The 21,812-nt window shown below is 40.7% G+C and overlaps 1 protein-coding gene and 1 long non-coding RNA gene across 2 annotated transcripts in view; one reads left to right on the top strand and one right to left on the bottom strand.

The window, feature by feature from the left end:
- The window catches only part of USH2A (usherin), a 395,016-nt gene extending 393,047 nt beyond the window's left edge, over positions 1-1,969 (bottom strand). Inside the window, 2 exon segments of the mRNA XM_030034435.1 lie at positions 766-1,445; positions 1,844-1,969. Coding sequence (XP_029890295.1) covers positions 766-1,250 — 485 coding nt within the window. The 5' untranslated portion in view covers positions 1,251-1,445; positions 1,844-1,969.
- Positions 1,970-2,108: 139 nt separating this feature from the next.
- LOC115349774 lies at positions 2,109-15,905 on the top strand. The gene is made up of 2 exons (XR_003926232.1): positions 2,109-2,203; positions 15,347-15,905. It is a non-coding gene; the product is annotated as an uncharacterized LOC115349774 (long non-coding RNA).
- The last annotated feature ends 5,907 nt before the right edge of the window (positions 15,906-21,812 follow it).

Raw genomic sequence — 21,812 nt, 5'->3', positions numbered from 1 at the left:
GGCTTTGCATTTTGTGATAGATGAAGGGAACTTTTTTCGCAGGATTTGCGATGCATTTTTCAAAAAGCAAGTTTTTCGTTACAGTGAGGCCCAGTCAAGCTGAAGGGCCCCTTATACCAGCAAAATTTGCTAAAAATGTGACATGTAAGCAACTAAGAGATGGAGCATGTTTAGCCATGTCTATTTCGTGAACTACTGAAACTTCACTAGCAGTTTGAATAATGGAATCTTTTGTTAAAGCAGCAACACGATCTCCCGTTCAGTCAACGTTCTCCAGATCTTCCAGAAAAATGATGACCACTCTTCTATAGCTCTGAAACAATCATTTTGGAAGATCTGGGAGGTTTCCTTGTTTGTTTTTAAGGTGTAAACTTGTGTTGGGGGATTCCTAAAATTTTAGATAATTTTTTCCCATCAAGAAAGCAGCAACAGCACAAACCCCCGACAACATGTTTCTCTAGCAGCTTTTAGAAGAAGGAATGTGAATTAGAAATACAAATTTAGATTTTTAAGAAGAGACACACACATTATGTATGAACAGTTCCCACTGAAAGCAGTTGGACTGTCATCTGAGTCAATGCCACTGAAACTGAACCTACTTGTCTTGACATTTGCGAAGACCCCAACCTAAATACAGCTTTAAAACGTCACAGTTTCTCACTGTACCTTTTTAAAATTTTAAATAGCTTGCTAATAATGACTGTGACTACAATGATCAATTTTTTTAAGAGCACCAGGAAAGTAAACACCTTCAATACTACTTACATTACACCTTCTTGCTCAGGTTTCAACCATACAGTTAACGTAAATGAAGCTGCAAGCCTTGGAGAACGGGGAGTAGAAAAGCAATCCTTGTGATTATGAAAAATAAAACTGGAAGCGTTGCTGAACGACCCTGGATGCAAGTCCCTTTTGTCCTCTGTGATACAGGTACCGAGGCCTTCTGAAAGAAGCAGTTTGTAGGAAGAAAGTGACGACCTGTATGGACATTCCTGAACACAAAACCTCTGGGTGCAGGACATAATACTTTCAACTGCTACTGAGCTATGACAAAAAGTACTTCGGTCTGGCAGCCCACAAGTGGCTTGAGTTGGCACGATTGACACATTCTTGAAAGCTCCCACATTTTCAAGCCTAGGGAAATGTCCCTGGGAGCTGACCAACACAAAGGAGTCATAATAAGTTAAGATTAATGTTTCAATAGCATGAAACAAGAAACGACACCTCAAGGAAAGAGCCCAGCGATTCATGTTTACAAAAAAGCTCCTCCTGATTAAAGCATCTGTAAATAAATAATGATGTCCATGTCGGTAACAATGTCCTCAGGTGGTACGCTTTAAGAGTTTAGGTAGCATTTCATCTTCAAAACACTCATGCAAGGACTCAGTCACAGGGGACATCTATGTTTTCTGGCCAGCGAAACACACGTGGGTGACAGCCAGCATCTGCAAACAACAGAAAACAGACACAGTCTGCGGCAGGAACATGCCCTTTGGCACCAACGGAAGCGATGCCCCACTTACGGATTTTAAGGGTTTGAATTCTTCTTCCAAATTTCAGCCGGCAGGCCCAGCTGCACACCTTCGCTGGCTACGGCCAAGACATCTCTCTAAGCAAGGGCAGCAGGACTAGGCCGACTCGAGCCCGCACACGCTCACAGCTAAGCGGAGTTTATGGCAGATCTGTCGCGTCACGCGAGGCTGACGCTCAGCTTTGCGTGTTAAGGTAACGACTACAGAATAAGGTAGCAAACCAGGGCACGCAACTTCAGTGTCCGAACGCCTTTCCTGAGGGTTTCAAGCCAGTTGGTCAAATCTCACATTTACAATCCCCCGGTGCTTACCTCAGCTTTACACCGCTATCTGGGAGCTGCTCGGCGCCATCCCCACCGCGCTATTTCAGGGTACGCCGAGGGACACCCCCCGCCTCCGCCCCCGCTCCTGAGGCGCGCCGGGTGCCAGCGAGCGGGAACGGCGGCCTGAGCCCCCAGCCGTGTCTCTGTCGTTCCCTCAAGCAGACGGCCCGCTTCGTGCCTTACCCTGCTGCCCACCTGAAGCTTCTCCTTTCAGCGCTCGGCAAAGCCGATTAAACCCACGTTCCCCAGCTGTCCCGTGTGTACCTTTCTAATGGCGAACGCCTGCGCTGGGGCTCACCGGCAGGCTGGGTAGGGGCAGGCGGCGAACCGCGCGATGGCAGCCGATAAGTAAATTGATTTACCGTTATTTACTCCGCCCGGGCAAGGAGCGAGGAGAGCGGCGCGGTGCCCGGCGGCTCCCCGCGGCAACGCCGTCCGCCGTCGCCCGGCAACGCCGCGGCCTCCTCCCCGCCCCCGCGGCCCGGGCCCGCCGCAGCCCCGCCGGCCCCCGCCGCGTTTTAAAGCGGCAGCGGCCGCAGGCGGCGGTCCGGGGCGCAGGGCTCCTTCCTGCCTTCCCTCACCCCACCCCGGCTCAGCCTGACGTGCACCAACCGCTCCCCCGGGGTGAGAAGGGCGGCCCGCGGGGAGCCATTTCGTGGCCGCTCGGGTGCGCAGTGTGAAATATTGAACGCAGCTCTGGGCGGCCGGCCGTCGCCTGAGGAGGAGCGGGCGGCCTGCGGCGGCCAGGCCCCGGCTCTCCTCGGGCCGCGGTTCTGTGGGGCAGCCCTCCGCGGTTCCATGTCGGCGGGGTCAGGCCGCCTTTTTTTTCTTTTTTTTTTTTGGGGGGGGGGGGGGGGGGGGGGAAGGCCTTCTGCGGGGCGCGTTTGTCAGCGTCTGCCTTGTAAAGTTTCAGAAGCGAGGAGTTAGTCGTCTCCGGGTCCGATTTTCTCGAGTTTTGGGGTCACGCTTTCACTGGGCAGAGAAAGGGGAATTAATGTCTTCTATACACTGAAACTAGGGTGGGAGTTTGAAGTCAGAGGACCAGCAGAAGAGCACGAACAAGAGCAGCGAAGTGCCATAGGTATGCTTTCCACAGCAGACAAAGTGCAGAGAAGAAACATTGTCAGGACCTTCAGACGTTTTTGACATGAAACTCATTTCTCTTTGTTACGGCTATGCAAAGCAAGCACAAACAAGCTGCAAAGTTGTCATCAGTGAGCTGAGCATGAGCTACAATAGGTTGTTTATATGTATTTCTGGACAGAGAAGCACCAATTAATACATCCCCTGAGGATATATAAAGCATCTATAAATTTTATCTTTATTATGGAAGTTGTATGAGCTGCAACCTGGCTGGTATCTTTCCTGACAATTTTGTTGAAATAGCCTCCAGTAACTTGTCACCTTAGCATGTTTGGACTTTTACTAGCTACATAGTGACAAAATTCTTTGGCAACATACACAATTGCTAAGAAATCATTCTCTGTCATAACTCTTAATGCATTTTAACAAGCCCTTCATCCCGCATCAAACAAGCTCCTCAACCATTCCTGGAACATCTCTGCTTTAATACAGATCTTTTTCCTAAAGTCATAAAAGATAAATAGTAATTCCTGCTAAAGTGGTACCAGTCACTTTGCAGTGTTTTCCTGTTCTGGCAGTCATTAAACATCATAGCTCTGTTGTCAGAATTACCTTCCCAAAAGTATTCAAATGTAAAGAACTTTGTTTACCACAGAAGGGATGGGGGGAAAACATTGGTCTGAGGCATGGTGCAACACCTCAGCACATAAAGCATTTCTAGACAAATACAGTTAGACCATAGGGCTACCACAGTGCCATCAATAATACAACAGTAAGAGTGTTTGCACATCGAGAACAAACTAGGTCTTTTAGAACACAATGGAAAGAGAACAGATGGAAAACAATGCATTAATAAAATCCCAGACATTATCCACCATCTCAGGACATCAAACAAGATAGGAACAGCTATGAATCACGGAGCACGCACCTGACGAAAATGGGAGCTTACCGAGTGACCAAAGATACCAGACTGTGACTTGTATTTCTTGGCATTCCTGAAATACAAAAATCAGGTTTTGCGCTCTCCTGCCACTTTCTAGCAACCAGCAAGGCTTGCTCCAAGAATCCTTGCAGGTCTAACAGGTATCTGAAAGGAAATTCAGAGCACATTAATCACAAAATGCACTTTCTGTTATATTCTGCAAATATTTGACAGCCCCACCACCTCCCAAGTACACCATAGCATCTTTCATAGTCAGCGCTCAGTTTGGGAAGACGGCCCTGACTCATGTTACACCCTCTATACCCAAAGATAACCAGTCCAGCAGAGATCATGATTTTTCCCTTTACATATTTCTCCAAATACACAAGATGTTAGTACAAACCTTGCAAAACCACACTGCAGGCCAACAGCACAATTACCCAGGTCAAGGATCACTATGGTTTTTGTCAAGAACACCATTGTTCATCAGAAGTAAAATGAATAAACTACCAGCAGGAGATTAAATAGATGAGAAAGCATCCAAAGGCCTTTGCAGCCAGAAACAGGCATGTACATAAAATGTACCACAAACAAAAAAAACTGAGAATGATGTTGCAGGAAATATTATGGATCCTGTTCACAAGCATGTTTTGAAGCCTCTTTAATACACATGTAGGAAAACAGGGAATCCTACCAGGCAAGAAAGTGTGCTAGTATTATGCAATGAATTCTTGTGAAGAATTCATTATGTCCATTTAACAGAATTAGAACTGTGGCACAAGGAAAATTACCTAATTTGAGTGCTTCAAGCTTTTAGTTACGACTGTTCATCTCATCAGAAAAGAAAGCATTCAATAGCCACTGGGGCACTGAGCCATACAGATGCCATCAGAGAACCTGACCTGCATCAGAAAGTTGTGACATAACTGGGAGCCTGATCCTAATGATTTGACACCTTATCCATGGCAGATAGCATCATCCAAAAAAGCTTTCCGTATCAGCTGTTTTTTTAACCCATGGTTAGCAGAGTCTCGGACCCACTGATCACTCCAGGAGGTTGGGGCAGGTTACTAAAGAAAAGAAACCATAAAACCTTGTTTGTTACACAGCAGTCTGTGCCTTGACTGGAAAATTTTGAAGACCACATGTCTAAAATTTATATGCTCTGAAGCAGGGATTTGATATGAGAAGTCATCTTTCTATAATCAAGTTATAAGCCCTCAAAAATACCAATTTGCACATGCTCAGTGGAGCATCTTGTTGGAGATGGTAAAACCACAGGGACTAATTAAGTTTACATACAGGGCAAACTTAACACCACCATTTCCAAACTTCAACGTGCTTGACTTTGTAACAATTATAATGTGGTAGGAGAAAAAAAACATGATGAAGGGAGACAGGGAATGCAGCAATACACTTACTCAAAACTCCAATAATACAAAACTAGTCTGCACAGTGTACAATTGCACGTGTGTGTTTTATACTTATGCAGTGCAATACCAACTTAAAATAATTCCTTAGAATCATAATTCCTGGAACTATTGAGGTAGAATTTCAGGTAATCCATTTCTCTCCCCAAAACACCATGGGTGTTCTGCCCCGTCACAATTGCTTTTAAATAGTATTTCAATTAGTGGTGAGCAAAGTCTTGACAACTAATTTTTTCATCGGTTTTGCCTTGTCTTCTGTTCATAAAGAGTTCTGAAAAACTGAAGAATTTTGCAGTGTATTGAAAGCGTCCATTTGTATCATGTTCTGCAAACACCTCATACCAATATTAGCATGTATTTGTGCAGTGTTGACTAGTCACATGCTACTATTTTTGCTATTGTGTGAAGTGACCTATGTAGACTAACCCACACAGCATGACTTTCAAAGATTAGGCTCAAGTGTACAATTCAAAATTCACTTTCAGTGAATATTTATAAAGACTTGTTTTTATGAGTGCTTTTTCTGGTGAAACTACACCATTTGAATATTTGCAGGAAATTAACATAAAAGACCCATTTGCATGGCCAAGTCAATATTTATTTCAAATTTAACTGTCTAGCAAAATTATTTTTTCCAATATTTTGCAAGTAATAATAGAACTACAATGCAAGTACATTTTAATAGCAGGAGGGGAGTTGATCATGACAACCCAGAAATAATTAACAACTTACGTTTTAAAGGGGAGGAAATTCTGTATAAGCCAGTGAAATAAATATTAGAGTAAAATTTTCTGAAAGCACAGGAGGAGGTGGCAAGTATTTTATAGAGCTGTTAAGAGCCTTTTAACAGCTTTAGAAGTACAGTACATCACATCGCTTATTTTAGCACCAAAAACTTTCTTCGTTACTAGAAAGGCAGAAATGAAAGACTCTTTTAGGCAACAAGTTTTACAGGCTTCCTTCACTTGAAAATACTGAGCTAGACTGTACATCTCCACACGGTAAATCCAGTGAAAAGAAACCTCTGCAAGGACTTCTTTACACAGATTTTCTTTGGCATGACCATGGTAGGCTGTACTAATGGCCTGTCCAAGCAGGAAGGGCTATCCTACACAGCTGAAGCACTTGGGCACTAATAACTGACCTTTTCTCTCCTCACAGCATCTGTTATTTCCTCCACACCTCCCCCCACCCCAATCCATCACATGCTTTCCAGCACATCATATGCTTTTCCCAGCATAGGACATGTCCAAGTAACAGCTTCTCTTTTCCTTTATTAGCCCAGTCTCCACAAATTCTCTAATCCATTCTTTGGCCTTCAACCCTTTCAATACATTATCTGTACCTAATTAATCAATTATCTGTTTTCATCAACTGATTATTAACATCTTCTCCAGACTCTCAGTCAAATCCCTGCCCCTATTCTTCATTTTCCTTTAGACCTTCTCCTTTAATCCTCTATTTCACAGCTGCTTAATCCATAGCTGCTTTACCAGGCAGCCCCTTCCATCCTCTTCTGCTTTATCATCATTAAGCAACAAGCATCCTGCTCAACCTTGAGCATTCAGGGTGACGTCACCTTCCTTGCTCCAAGCCTTCTTTCAGCAAAACATGATTCCACATCATCTTCCAACTTTTCATTCCATCCCAGAGGATCTTCCAGCTCTGCAGCTGCTTCCTCTTCTCTGGGTTCGGTTACAGTCAGCGTGTCTTCAGCACAGTCCTCAGGTAACAGCAGAAGAGGTGGACTTTGACTTGGCATATACATGTTGACAAACTGGAAGGTTACATTAGGATTTGTCCAAGTTTCATATAATTAGGCAATTTTCTGAAGACAGATGAACTGGGTATTCAATTGAGGACTACACCATAAAAAACAAGCATAATTGTTTCCTCCTATAAATATTCAACTTCTGCTTTTTTTTCCTGAAAATTCCTATTTCACAGTTCTCAAAACACTCATCTTTATCATCTCTTTTGCCAAAACCTCTGCATTTATATACTTCTCCTTCAGCATCTAAATTAACTTTTATTTCACGGCCCCTCCTGTTGCTTCTTGCAAATCACTACAGTAAATTCACTCATATTTATCATTCCCAAGGACATGCTCCTTCCCCAAACATCATCTTCTTATTTGCTCCTGTAAGGATCTTATGACTTTCTATTCAGACCAGCTCTTCAACTAGCATCAAGTCCCTCAACCCTTTATTTTTTGCCCTCAGAATCCTTGTTTCCCACCAGTTTCTTCTGCTTTTCAACATATCCCTCTCCTTCACAGCACACAGTCCTTACTAATTCTCCCACCTTTAGTTTTCCCTCTCTCTTCTTATTCAGCTTCCCTTCCCTCTGAAAGTTTCCACCCTGAACTCGCCTCAGTCCAAAGTTCTCCAAAGTTTGGGGTAAATCCTTTTTCTTCTCAAAGGCTGTCTTCTCTGTGTCCTCAGGGAGAGACCTCGAGGAAAAACTCCAGAGCCACAAAATTGTTATTGCTGTGCTTTGCCTAGCTGCTGGGGTGGCAGACCGAGTAATGGTGAGGTAGGACCTTCATGATCTCCAGAGCAGAGTCACACTGCCCTTCTTTCCTGTATAGGACACGTTCAAGGTCTCCCCATGCCAGGAGGAGCAATTAAACCCTTCCTGCTGCACCAGCAAGATCCCTGATGAGCAGCAAGAGCAAGACATAGGGGAGGAGCTGCTGCTGTCTCCCCATCTGCTCCCCTCCATGAGGAGCTAAGAAGAAACCAAGTTGGGTGTGAGCCTGTTTTCTTCCCTTCCTCCCACCCCTTTACAGCTCACCTGTGCCAGCACAGTGCAGTATTGCCTTCTCAAGAAACAGTTATCTCTTCAAATCATTTCCAGCTACCAGGATCGATTTTCTCCCTCAGCCCTGAAAGGACACAGCTGCCTTGGGAGCATAATACAGTTGACTTCAGGTCCTCTCTTCACTTCAGACTGATACGGAGCAAGAACTTTACCATCAGTACTATTCCGCTCCAAAGTTCCACTGGTATATTATGTGCCATCTTTCAAATGCACACAGTGCCTGTAGAAGCCACATGCTTTTCTTTAAAGGAGTGATTCCTCTGCTCCTGGCACCACTTTTCTTCAAGAATCATTTAAAAAGTCTGTTGCATTCAAAGAGGCAGCAGTCTCCCTAGAGCCACTGAGTTAAGCTTGTTACACTTCCACCTGTAAGTGAAACGCATTAACATTATTCATCATCCTAACTTTGAGATATTCATTATTCCCAGTTATCTTCAACAAGTATTATATCTGCTGTAACTGCATACACATTTTTGCATAAAGTCATTTTGTGCACCTTATTCTATACCGTAAATTCTGATGAACATTAGCATACACTGTAGAATTTCGTACTTTTCTAGAATTGTAGGATAAGTATAGGCTACTTTAAATAAAATAAATGGACATCCTTCTTGTAATAAAATTCAGATGCTAGATTAAGGGAAAGAGGAAACAAAACAGTCAAAATCCAAATTCTAATCAGAGCTCAGAAATGAGTAACTGTGCATGTCTGTGTCTTAGTTTCCTTATCTACAAATCGAGAAGATTGATACTCACTTAGCAAAGCACTATGAGATGTGCAGGAAAGAACAAAATACCAAAGAATTATCAAGTGCAGTAAAATTTCTGAGTTTAACTGTCAAATGTCAAAACCAACCCTTTTTCTGAAGTTCAAGAAAGTGCTTAACTTAGCAGTAAATCTAGTCTCAGCTACTAACAAAAAGATCTACTGTTAAAAGCCAAAAAATTGAAGTATCATATGATGGCCAAATGCTCCAACAGACTGGTCCTGTGAAATGCTAGAGGGCAGTCAATAATTAATATTCCATGGCAAAGGAAAATTGATAGTAGGACCCTGCATCTTTATAAATCTTTCCTATATGATCAGCTAAAGTAGAAATAGGATCAATAACGTGAAAATACAATCTAATAGTCACAGCAAGGAATCATGGATTTGCATCTCTACTGATGAAGATGCTCTAAAGGAGAAAGACTAGAAAGTCCTTCAAAGTGCTGGGCGACAGCACAGGGAGGCAGAAGAGCCTCCCACAGTAAGAGAAGTGACTGTAGAGGAAACAGTCCTTTTGTTTTTCTCCACAAAACTCCCAGTGGAGTAGCTCTTTCAGCAAAGGTTTATTTAGCCGCATTCTAGTTTAGTAAATGCAAATCTAGAAAGCATGGTAAGTGAAGTGGGAGATAAGGACATTGCATAGGAAGTATGTCAGGACAATCAGAGGGAAAGGGTGCTGATAGAGGATGCAGCAGAACCAATCTAACAGCTGACTGCTGCCCAAATGGGCAGTCCTGCTCCGCCCAGAGGATTTAGCAGATTGAATCCACTCACCAAGGAGTCAAGTGAGTGCCAAAATTGGGTACGAGGGTATTGGCAAGAACAGGATCACCCGTTCTAAACTCAGCAAGCTTTTAGATGGTCTCAGTCTGCTTTGAGGAAACATAACCCAAGTTGTGTATTTATTTGATCCTTAAAATCTCCTTCCAAGGCCAGGACTAGTAGCAGTTTTTGAACCAGTTACGTAGACTGAGGCATGACTTTCTAGGACATTATACTTCATAGTGTCTTTCTCCTTCCCAGGAGCTGTAGAGGGGAAGAAGGCTCAGAGAACTCAAAAACTACTAGCTAAGTCAAAGAGGGCTATCTACATTAGTTATACCACTGATGAAAAAGGAGGCAGAACTGAGTCACAATACGTTCTCCTTGGCTGTACTCAGCCCACCTGTAATTACACTTATCTCCTTGACAAGGCATAGCACATGATGCCCAGGATCTTAACATATACATCAGAGAACAGAGGAAGAGGGACAGAGTGTGTGTGTAAGAAATAGGACATCGCTAAATAGACAAAAATGTAGGAAAATGTGTTCCATTTGTTTTCTGAGGCAGAACTATTTTACGTGATCATCATTGCATTTTCATGACCATCCTAATGAATATGCACAAATGTCAGTGCAATTTTCATCAGGAGTATGCAAAAAATGCAAACAATTTGGTACAGCCACAGTCCAATTGACTCCTCTTTGAAATCTCTGAGGAAAGGTAAATCCTAATGTCCTGGTTTCCCTAAGGGAAGAGAAATAAACTGTATGTGCATCAATATGCTTATACTGATATAGCTGAAGACTGGGGAATGCACTCCTTTAGCTTTATCAATATTGCTAAAACAATGCAGCCTATGCATATAGAAGAGGTTTAAATAGCAGGCAATGATCCCTTTGCACATAATTTATATTAAATATGATGTATGTATATATTTTTAATCAAGCTCATTTGCTTAATACATATTTTATAAATCTCATAATTAAGAGATTTTTCTTGCAGAGTTGGTCTCAGAGCAATGAAAAACCATCAAGCTCAAGTGAGAGGTGCTAAATAGCTAGGGGTTCCTATAGCCTCAGCTACACATCCATAGTCTTAGACAGGGCCTGGACAGAGAAGTCTCATCCCATTAGGATACACTGCAAAGGCGAGTGACAGCTGCATTCACAGGAAAAGCCTCAAGACCAATGAGGACACATGACTTGGCTTGGACCCAAGCAACAGTGTTGAGGTTTAAATCCTCTCATTCAAGGACACCTTGACAAAAAAAAAAAAAAAAAAATAAAATCGCACAAACATCTATATTTATACCTTCCAGCATTTGGATGTTTGGGATAGAGAGAAGTAATTACCGTCATCGTCTACACACTTGATGTTAATTTATTATATAAATTTTACCAAGTAACACTAAGGATACCAGCATATCAGCATAACATGAGGATAACTGAGTATAAATGAGAAAGTGGCCTCATATTACAGTTTTCAGGGCTAAGATGACTATTAATGAATCATCTCATTTGCATATTTAAAAGGTGCAATTTACTTCCTAGTCACTAAAATAGATTCCAGAAGTCCTTCGAATACACGCTACTTTTGTTGAAACTAATTTCCAGAAGAATGCAATTATTTTTCAGTTGATCTTTACTAATTATTCAAGAAATAGTTGTCTACCAAAAAACCCAGAAACATTCACATTAAACTTTTTCAAAACTTACTAAAAATTAACTCAGTCATATAAATATGACTGATGTATACTTCACGGTTTTTATTCTAAGCATTTCACTGTACATCAAGCCTTTTGATACTTCTGTTGTCTACTCCAGAAGTTTTCATCAATTGAATTGATTTTCAGTTTTGAAATTATTCTTAATTTTGGAATTTATCCAGTTATCTCCATAGCAATCTAGTGTTCCTACGGCTGGAAAAATTAACAAGCATTTGAAAGTTTAATGCGTAAGGCACTGTATTTAGAAGAAAGCAAAAGCTACCGACTTCAGTAGTCCACCCTAGAAATAAAACTGTTATGAATGACAAGTGACTTGTGATATTCCTTCCTAGTTTCAGTTACTTAGAGATAATAGACTCTTCAAAGAATAAAATTTGATATTCTGTAAACTTTCAGACACATTTCAGCTTATAAACTTGTTCACAAAGATCTGTCCCAGCGGTAGCTCTGATCCTGCCAGCCAATCCTGTGAGGACTGAGCTTTGATCTTCTGTTGAGGCTTATTAACTTTTCAGGAGAGCTAGTAATGGCATCAGGGTTCAGATGAAGAGACAAGTTGGTGGTTCTTTTACCTTTGACAGTTCATTATTTGTGGGCAGAGAGTGGATCACCGATACCACATCATTTCTGCTGGGAAATTTTTCTCTTTAAACAAAAAGGAGAAGCCTAAGTGATTTCAGAACAGATATAAGTTCTCGTGATTATTCTGCAACCAAAATCGCTGTCTACTTAAGGAAAATGCTTTCAAAGTTTCCAATGCCATCAAAATTTATTGCTGGCTTTTAATCCTCTTGTACCAGTTGGGTTCTATGTACAACTCCCAACTTGGTTTTACCTAAAAATCAAGGTATAAAGCAACTTTAAGTTATTTTTTTCCTCTCTTTTTAGTGAATGCAAAGGACAAGAATGTTTCGGAACTAAAAAAAGGTTGATATTTAGTCATGTTGGTGAAAGTATTGGTAACTACTGTAGTTTCTCCAGGGACAGCAAACCTGGGACCTCACTATCATCATGAGCAGAGCATTAGATTGCACTTCGAATGGTATTTGCTCTCTATGGGACAGACTAAGGCCATCCCATTTGTAGTTATGCCAAGTACACTGTGAAATCACATTTCTCCATCATGAAATGTGTCCTTAACCTGCACAGGTTGAAGGAGATACCCTGTCAATCCATTCTAATTTAGCATATTAAAAGAAAATTCATATTTAGGATTCATCCTTCTCGGTTTATTTTACACAATAAGACATTGTTTGCCTGGATATCCAAAAAATGAAATTTGAGACTGAAACAGTTTTGTCCTTCACAATTCAGTATTACAGAAGTCTGTCCCATCTTTTGGCCTCATATAACCTGACTGAAATCTGCCAGAAAACTTACTCAGAAGGGCTGGGGGACATAAAATTGATATGAGAATCTGTAGCAGCTTTAAAGAAATTTTAATTTGGAAGTCACGATCCAGGAAGATATGGTCGAACTCAGAGCAGTTGTACAACAGAAGCGGAACCTGGGAAACCCTGAAGCTGGCTCAAGCCTTCAAGGTGTTTAGAGGTAGCCCAGGGTAGTGACTCGGGGCCTCCAGTGTGACTCAAAACAAGACAGCTCATGTTACCCATCTTAAGTCTTGTTTCTCTGTTTTGTTTTCTCATTTCAACTGCTGAACTGAAATGTTCAGTGTCAAAATAAAACTGTGCGCGCAGTCTGGGAGATGTATTCTTTCTTTTGACAGATTCACAGATTAGTGTGACTCAGCCTCTGACAGCAGAACTGGCCAGATGACAAAGCCCACAGTCAGCTGCTGACAAAAGTTCCAGTTTTTTTCCTGGTCAAAATGTAGGATTCTTTCCACCTACCACATGCTGACTTATAGGAGACATTGTTCCTCTTAAGATATTTTAAATAGGATCTTAGGAATTGTTCTCATCTTCCTTGCTTCTAAGATGCTTTTGTGATACTTTACCCTATGTAAAGATCATACTCAATTTGTGAGACAATTAAAGCAATAAAAATATGAAGGACAGTCTTCTAAGGCTTTACTTTCAGGAAAAAAAAAAATTAATCACAAATAAGCCCAGAAATTATCAAGAGGGAAAAAACAGAAATCTGCAATTCGAAATTTATTCCTGCTCTCTAATGCTGAAGTAGAGCCTGCTTCCATAAAGCTGATTCATAATCTTTCCTGGGCATCTGTTTAAGGAAAGGATAACTAAAACTGAACGGGGGTGAAGTGTTTGCTCCCCATAACCCATGCATTGTCATACCCGTCTTCTTCCAGTATCAAGCTTGGCTTCTTCCCTTTGCCAGTGTTCCTTCCTACTCAAATGAGATGAAATCTCCTTGTAGGCAAATAGAATAAAAAGGGAGCTGACAAGACACAGTGTCTTGTCTTCCCCCTGCTCCGTTCCCCAACTCCCAGTCTTTTTATTTTGAGCATATTCTGTAAAGGCTTTTGCATAGAAGGTGCCTGCTAGTCTTCAGCATTCATGACCAATATGTCAGTCTCTTACAATCAAGAGCTGGGATACTTTTCCCTGCCACGTAAAGCTCCTGAGGGTCTCCACTGATACATCAGGGAAGCCTGAACTAAACCACCAACAGCAACGCATAAAAAGAGAGCTGCAATAGCATGAGGAGCAGGGACTTGAGGGTGTTTGTTTCACATGATGCCATGAAGCCAAATACTCCTGGCTATAAAAAGCATATGCGAAACACTACTAGTCTGCTAAGTAGGACACATTTTTACAAGTTTAAATAAAACACTGAGCATCGCTGAAATCATCTGGAACCTGTTTGATATGTTAGTCCACAATGACGGCTGGACAGCAGTGATAGGGAACTTCAAAGATGCTGAAAACCTTCCTTTTGAAGCTGCCAGACTGAACACTAGCTTTTTATTATATAAACTGCCCCCCCCAGTGGAAATATTGAGGGCTTATTTGACTATTGCAGATGAATATAGAAATAAAATATTCATGGACAGGTTGCCAACACACTTTAGCCTGGATATGGAAGGGTGATCTCTACAGAAGTAACTCAGTCCATGTTTTCTCATCCTTTCACTTCTCTCCTTAGAAAGCTAACAAGTTCTGTGGTGAGTAGATCTGCTCAGTGGAAATTACTTTATTTGACTACTTACATTGTCTCCCTCCTGACATATCCTGAGTCAAATTTACCTTCATACAAGCACCACACAATCACTTTGTTGTCACCAAATCAAACTACATCAAGTTGAACCAGCAGACAAGGAATGAAATATTTCCATCATCTAGTATTAAATTCCAAAAATACATACATAAGACTGAAGGAATACTCTCATACATTCCTTTTCCACTTGAGCCGTGCTTCAAATATTAAGCAACTTGATAATATTTACCAGTACCCCAAATCATGAGGGGAGACTGTTAAGAACTGTGGAATAAGCTTCAACTAAGCAATTGCAGGTAGAATAAGGTTATAAGATTTAAATACATGATGAATAGGTTTATATGCCTTTTGTACTGACTTCAGATAGAGAGGCTTTTCTGAGGGGTAATTTAGTCCACCTAAATTAGGTTCCTTTGGAGAATAGTTCAGAGGAGGAGCCAAGCCACTGCTTCTGGTCCTGACTGACTCTCTAAGATTTGCATCTTGATTTCCTCATATGAATACTCATATGTCAGAGGTATATCTTACTTAGGTATAAGAAATATTCTAAAACCTTATGGCTGTGTGAGATTTCCAGGTTCTCTGAATCAACTGCAAAATTATTCTGTGCATTTCATATTTAAATGTTTACTACTGTAATAAATATTAAATAGTTTTCAGCCGACTATCCCAGATCAAAATAGCAAGCAGCTCATTTATGTCGACTTTGGACTACATTGAAGTGATTCTTAGCTACATTCAACATTTTTGGTTCCATAGTTGAGTAATTTAAGTAATTTGTTTTAGAAGTTGTTAATATTCATAATTTGAAACAACTTATTTTGGCTAGTTACAGGCCAGCTCTTCAACTAGCATGAAGACAACATTATGCTACTGTTCTCACCACATCATGTAAACCATATCCCTTGGCTTTAAAGACTCCTACTGACTTAAATCACAGCTGAAGATGTAGCCCACAATTTAAAATTCACTGAAAAACATTTAAGCCTTCAAACTTAATATTTGCTTGTGTTCATGCTATAAAGCTCAATGACTATAATAGTCATGGAAAATTAACGCTGAAGGGGCACAGACTAATTTAGAATGAATTTGTTTTAAACATGGATGAAGACAATTCATTTGCCTGATTGCCTAGAGAAATGAAGTTTTGGATGATGAAATTGAGGCCAGCTGTTGAGAGAACAGGAAGCTCAGAAAGACCTGGAAGAATGAGGGTGAAGACAGAAGTCAGCAATGAGGGGAAAACTCTCCAATTTTTATAGGGAAAAAGTCAAGAAAGCAGACAATCTGGAGGTGAACTAAAACACTAATTCATATGAAGAACTGTAAATTAAGTTATTAGAAATTTTCAGCATATAAAGGGTGAAAAAATTATTTTAAAAATCTAATTTCTTCTGCTTTGTGACTACTTGGGAACCTTTCAAATAGACTATCACAAAATATTTTCTGGGTAAAACGTGGGGGGTTTCTGCCATGTTTTTAATTTGCTGCTGGAGCCAGACCTACTCTGCTGCTGTGTGGTCACCAGTGTGTCATAAGGAAACTCGGTCTCAGCAGCCACACTAGGAGGGTGTCATTTGCAGGTAGGCTGGTCATGTCATCGCTTCTGTTCTAGGGCTCTACCACACATGGATGGGTTCAGATCTCCGTCGGGCATCCTAGAAATTGAAGTTAACCGGCCAGCTATCTGCAACAATAGGGACAGTCTGAGGCACTCAGCTTTCCCTTTGCAGTCTGCATTTACACAAAACCCATCAAACTGGCTGTGGCCATTATGAGCTTCTAATTAAACCTTTCTGAGGACAAGATCATAGGCAATTAAAAGGAGAAGAAAAGTTAGCAAAAGAGTAACAGCCCTAACTACAGCAACTTTGTTTTTGAAAACCCTCAAATACCACAGAGCTTTTAAAACAAAAGGAGATGCAAGATGCATTGTGCCTTAGGGTGGTCTCCCAGTTTGGCATAGAAAATACACAGCTTAAGGTCTGTTTCTCCCAAAACAGAAAGCTTGCAAGTCTATAGCTTTGAGATAAGTGCTCAAGTCAACTACGTTTTGCTTAATATATCTTTGAAAGAATACTCTTCTGCTAATGCCCCCCAGTATCATGAGGCAGTTGCTTTACACTGTGACAGTCTCATAGCACAACAATTTGGCTGCAGTTAAAGGAGAAAACACTTGATACTTTGGTTTGCAAGCCAGCCTGAAAACACAAAGCCTGACTAATGTATGAAACAGTCCCTTAAATCCTTCACAATGACTTAAGGAATAAAATAACAAAATAAAACTACGTGGAGGTTAATGCAGATACCAGATGGGAGACTTAGAGAAATGTCTGCAGTTAGCAACACGAGGAAATCTGAAGGCCAATATGTGCAGACATTATGGCAGATAAGGTAGTGGAAAGTAATCCTCACAATGAGATAATATAGCTTTTTCATATAATTATGATATTTGAAAAATGTAGTAACTTCATTTGAAATATCGACATCTAGTCAGCATAAGCTATAACATTAATAGGCTGAGTAAAGAGAATAAATAGTTTTATCCTATTTAATCATAAATGTGGTTTAATGACCTTTATCTGATTATATGAGCAGCCCAAGCAACAATATTAAATAAATAAATAGAATATTAAAAGATTGTTAGCAGATAAGCTGCTTGGAAATTTCCAAATTAAATGTATTTGGGGGGAGGGAGCTCTGTCATTTAACAGTATATACATTTTCAAAATTAAGATGACTGCACAGGTGCTCCAGCTGAGCCCCGAGCCTTTTGCAGCCCCTGCCTGTTGCTGTGAAAAACCTCTCCTTGGCACCCTAGTGAGAACCAAAGGATTTTTCAGGAGAGATGCTGGTTTGGCCCTTAGTCATGCAGAGTTAACTGTCTTTTGATAAAAACTGAAAAAGCCTCATAACTAAAAGGTATTCGCTGCCTTTTGTTATACACAAATAATAGTTATTATATAGTTTTCTACTGTGCTTGACCTTAAGAATTAAAAAAAAAAAAAAAAAAAAAATCTAAGTTGTCCTCTTAAGTTCATATTAAACACAGGTAACAAATTTCTGTTCCCAGGTGAACACTGCACTACTTCACACAATTTGTTTCACCTTGCCTGAACAGTCCCATATACATTTTCTCAGCAATAGTACCAGCATGAAAGAAATCAGTTCTTCCCTTCCATCACAGTTTTCTCCCCTCTTTAATTTTGTTTCCACCCTTCATTTTCTTAGCTTTTTGTGCAGCCAAACCTTGACCTTAATTGGAGAACTGACTCAGAGCAGAATTTTTTTGCCACATTTGGTTTTTTGCCACATTTGGGGTTTTTTTTGTTTGTTTGTTTTATTTGGTTGTTTGGTTTTTATGTGTGTGTTTGGTTTTTTTTAAAGCAAGATCAGTTCCCTAGTCTTGTTTCCAGCATCATCACAGAAAGATCTGCTGACATACCAGAGCAGGCAAAAGATTTAAATCAGTACTTCTGCCAGAGACAGACCTTCACCATAAGTCAAGGTGCCTGCTAACTTTCTAAACAGGCTTGATTAGTAAAGCAAAAATAATATAAAGAAGTTTTCAAATGCAGGTGTTATCCCAGAATGACACTGGCTGTATGATCAGGACAGATAATGTTTTATCCTGGCTTATGGATATATTTGTATCTAGAGATCAAAATGAGAATTTTATCCCATTGGCAAGTATAGAATCCATTTTTTAATGGGAAAAGAAAGTTACAACACGGGGTCTATCTTTGTAAAAGATTTATATACATATATGTCTCAGATACAGCAGAAAAATAAAATATTAGAGGCAAAGAAATGAGCCTTAGTACAGGTTAAAACAATACTTCTGTGACTGACATTTTATCCTTGCAAGTTTCCTAAGTCTAAAATACTCTACAGGTGAGTCCTCTACCTTGAGATTTTCTCCAGTCCCCTGAACTTAAATTTCCACTCTTGCAAAGTTACCTACTCAGGTGAAACAGGGAAAGAACCACTTTCCTCACCAGCTGGTGATTCTCCAAAAGAGCACTACTGAGCCCTGCTGAGCAGTGCCTGCTGGCAGAGTTCAGCTGGGTATGCTGAGAAGCAGCTCTTCTGTTGTAAATGACCATCACCCCTACACCCGATCCCCAGTGCAATGCTCATTCTACCCTGCACCCTAAAAGCAAGCTCAGTTGAGGTTCATAATTTTCTAGATACATTTGCTTTTGGTCTTAAATTACATATTTAAGTCTGTAGAACAGAGTACATGACAGACACAAGATATTTTGCTAAAGAATTTTTCTTTAATTGTAGCAATAGGTTTCTGCTAGTGAAACATCTACACTGAAGACTCAGCCTATATATGTCTCAAAAAACAAATTATGTACACAATAAGAACCAGAAAACATTATGTATTTCATTATACCTTTAATCTTGAAACAGATCATATTAAAACTTATATGTATTTGTGTTTGCATAGACTAATGAAAAAATTAATTCTGATATTCACAGAACAATGAAATCCAGACTTCTATAGAATTTCATTACCCTACTCTCCTTTCTCCTCGTCAATATCCCCAGTTTCCCCTTCCATATCTGTTAAGTCAGCCTGACCATATCTTCAGCCTTTATTTGACTTTAATGAGAAGCTTCTCTGAAACTTCTCATGCACCAATTGCCAGTCAAAAAGCCAAAGAAACTAACACTGAGCTTCAAGCTTTCTGTCAGAGAAGACTTTAATTTGAGCTTCTCCATCTTGCTGTTACCTTTCCTGAAACTTGTCAGAACTGAAAATTCCCAAGATTTTTATCCTCTCCTCCTCCCCTGCCAATTCAGGATGGAATAGGACAGCAGGTTATAGAAGAGAGTAGGTGGAAATTGCTACTGCCTAAGCCTTACAGTTTTAAGAAAGCAGAGTTTCTTCCTTACACAAACTGCAAGAACAGATGCTGAATGCTTTCTAGCCGCCTTTGCAGCCTACTGAATGTATTTGTTTGGGGAAATATAAATGACAAATTGACTTTTAGATTAATGGCTACCATATTGGTAATGTACAAATCACTTTTAACAGCCACTATTAACTTGGTAAAGAGAAGCTTGCTAACTGCTCTTTAATTAAGTACACTTAATGACCTTAAGGGGATTAGTTGTCTTGTCTGATAATCAATAAGCATGGCAAGATTGCTGCCCCATAGACAGGGGCTAGAGAACAAAATTAATCTGTGCAGATTAGTTCTACCTAGTTTGGTTTGTTTGCTAAAACTGTTTCAAAATTACTTCAGTGTAATACACTTATAAAAGATCAGAATGGAAGAGGTTTTACACAAGATTTTTCTTCATTTAGCCAGTGTTAAAATGGCATAAGTGCTTGTTAAGAAAATCCTGTATTCTGAGCAGGAGCTAGCACGTATCAGTTTAGAAGAAACTACAAAAAGAACGAATATCCATGTTGCAGTCTCCAGAGGAAGTTGGAGGCAGAAGGACACTGAACATGGTGCCTAGAAGACCTAGAGTGAAGCATTGTCCCCGCAAAACGATCCCCAACAGTGGCAGAATTCCTGCCTTCCACTGCCCAAAGCCTGAACTGCCCTGCCTGCCTGCACCTGGGTTTCCCTTCCTCCTTCCAAGCAAGAGTTGCTTGGCCCACAGCCACTCCAGCAGCTAGAAATAGCTGTGGGAGCACCCGATCTCAGTGCCTTTATTCTCACCCTGGTCCCTATTCAGTAGTTTTCAGATGAAATGCTGCTTGTTTTCTGTGATAGCTGGACCCCCTCCACCCATCCATAAACACACCCCCCTTCCATAACCTGGCCTTCCTCAGCTCCTTGGAGACACACACTGTCTTCTCCTCTTCCCCCTTCACCGCCCTTCCTTCCCTCTTCTGCCCTCCACAAAATAATTACAATTGAGGCTCTAGCAACACCAGGTCTGCCCAATTTAACCTATTAAACACAATTGTTCTGTCCATTCCCCAGCAGCTCACCTTTCCATAGCTGGAATTCCCCTCCACAGAAAGGGTATGAAGGACTCCTAGCACCAGAAACATCCCCCCTTGATACCCCAGCACATCTGCTCAAGGCTGCTCCGAGAGCATCTTGTCCCCACTCACACAGGTGTCTCTCCTCAGCAAGTGACCTTGGGCTCTCCTTAGAGGGAGCTGCAAGTGTTGTGCTCTTCCTTCACATAACACAAAATAGTTTGTTTTCTGGTTGTTATTGGGTATAGAAGTTTGTCCTTACTCAGGGTTTGAGAGAGAGAGAGAGAGAGAGGTGTCACACACTACTGATTTGTGCGCAGGACACTTCAAGACAAATTTTGGTCCATTGGATAAAGCATGGCAATCTTAGTTTTTCCATATACTTGGCAAATAGGAGAGACCTTTTTGCAAAAGGAGGTAGATTATTTTTTTCGTGTTTGTAAGGTCTCTGCGTCCACCTCAAGATACATGCTTCATCCCAATACAAAGATTCATCCCTTCAGTTTGAGGACTGATGTTCTAAGGGTTCAGAAGAGAAGTCGGCAAGCTTTGCACTGCAATAACACTGCAAGCATGAAATGCAGAGAAAAGTACAGAGTGGCAAAAATATTCTCTCTTCCAAATGACCATCTTCCAGGCACAAATATATACTTACAATTCGATAAGAATCATATGATAACTTAAGAGAAATAAGCTGTTATGCTTAGGAGTATGTTTATGAACAGTATCATTGGTTCTTCCCTTTTCTCTGAAAATAAAACTCCTCCTTAGCTCTTTCAGTTCAAGTGTCATGCCTGCAGTAAATCAAGTAGCTTAATTGTAAAAGAGAAGCCTCTGTAAGACATGTATATGGTATATTGACACTTACGCTACCAGAGCCATAGGGATATTAAAATTGATTTCCAACAAGCTGAGGCCTTCTGCTTTCTAATCCTGTGTCCCACAAATATATATTAAGCCAACTCCCTAAACAGGGGTAATTAGCTTCCAAAAATAGCTGCTCATATAGAAGGTAGAACATAGACATTCAGCTTGCCTTCACATAGTTCAACTTCAGCTGCCAAAGTGCACAGAACAGTTTGCATACTGACCAGGATGAAACTTTATTGCTCTCGGCTTATAGGAAAGCCCTCACACTTGATTAAGCGCTTAGTACATAGTAACCTGATCAGGATCCTCTCACTGTTATTTGTGCCCACCCACAATTTTTTTCTTAATTATGTTTTACCTTCCATGCAGTACTTTAGTTTCCAAGGCCTTCAGATCAGGAGTACTTTCATTGTACATGCTAGTAAAGTGCTTCATCACCCCCTCAGTCCAAACAGCAATAATCCATGCAGGC

This window comes from Aquila chrysaetos, chromosome 13 (genome assembly GCF_900496995.4).
Source record: "Aquila chrysaetos chrysaetos chromosome 13, bAquChr1.4, whole genome shotgun sequence".
In the NCBI taxonomy this organism is placed as follows: domain Eukaryota; kingdom Metazoa; phylum Chordata; class Aves; order Accipitriformes; family Accipitridae; genus Aquila; species Aquila chrysaetos.
This window is presented reverse-complemented; position numbering and strand designations above follow the sequence as displayed.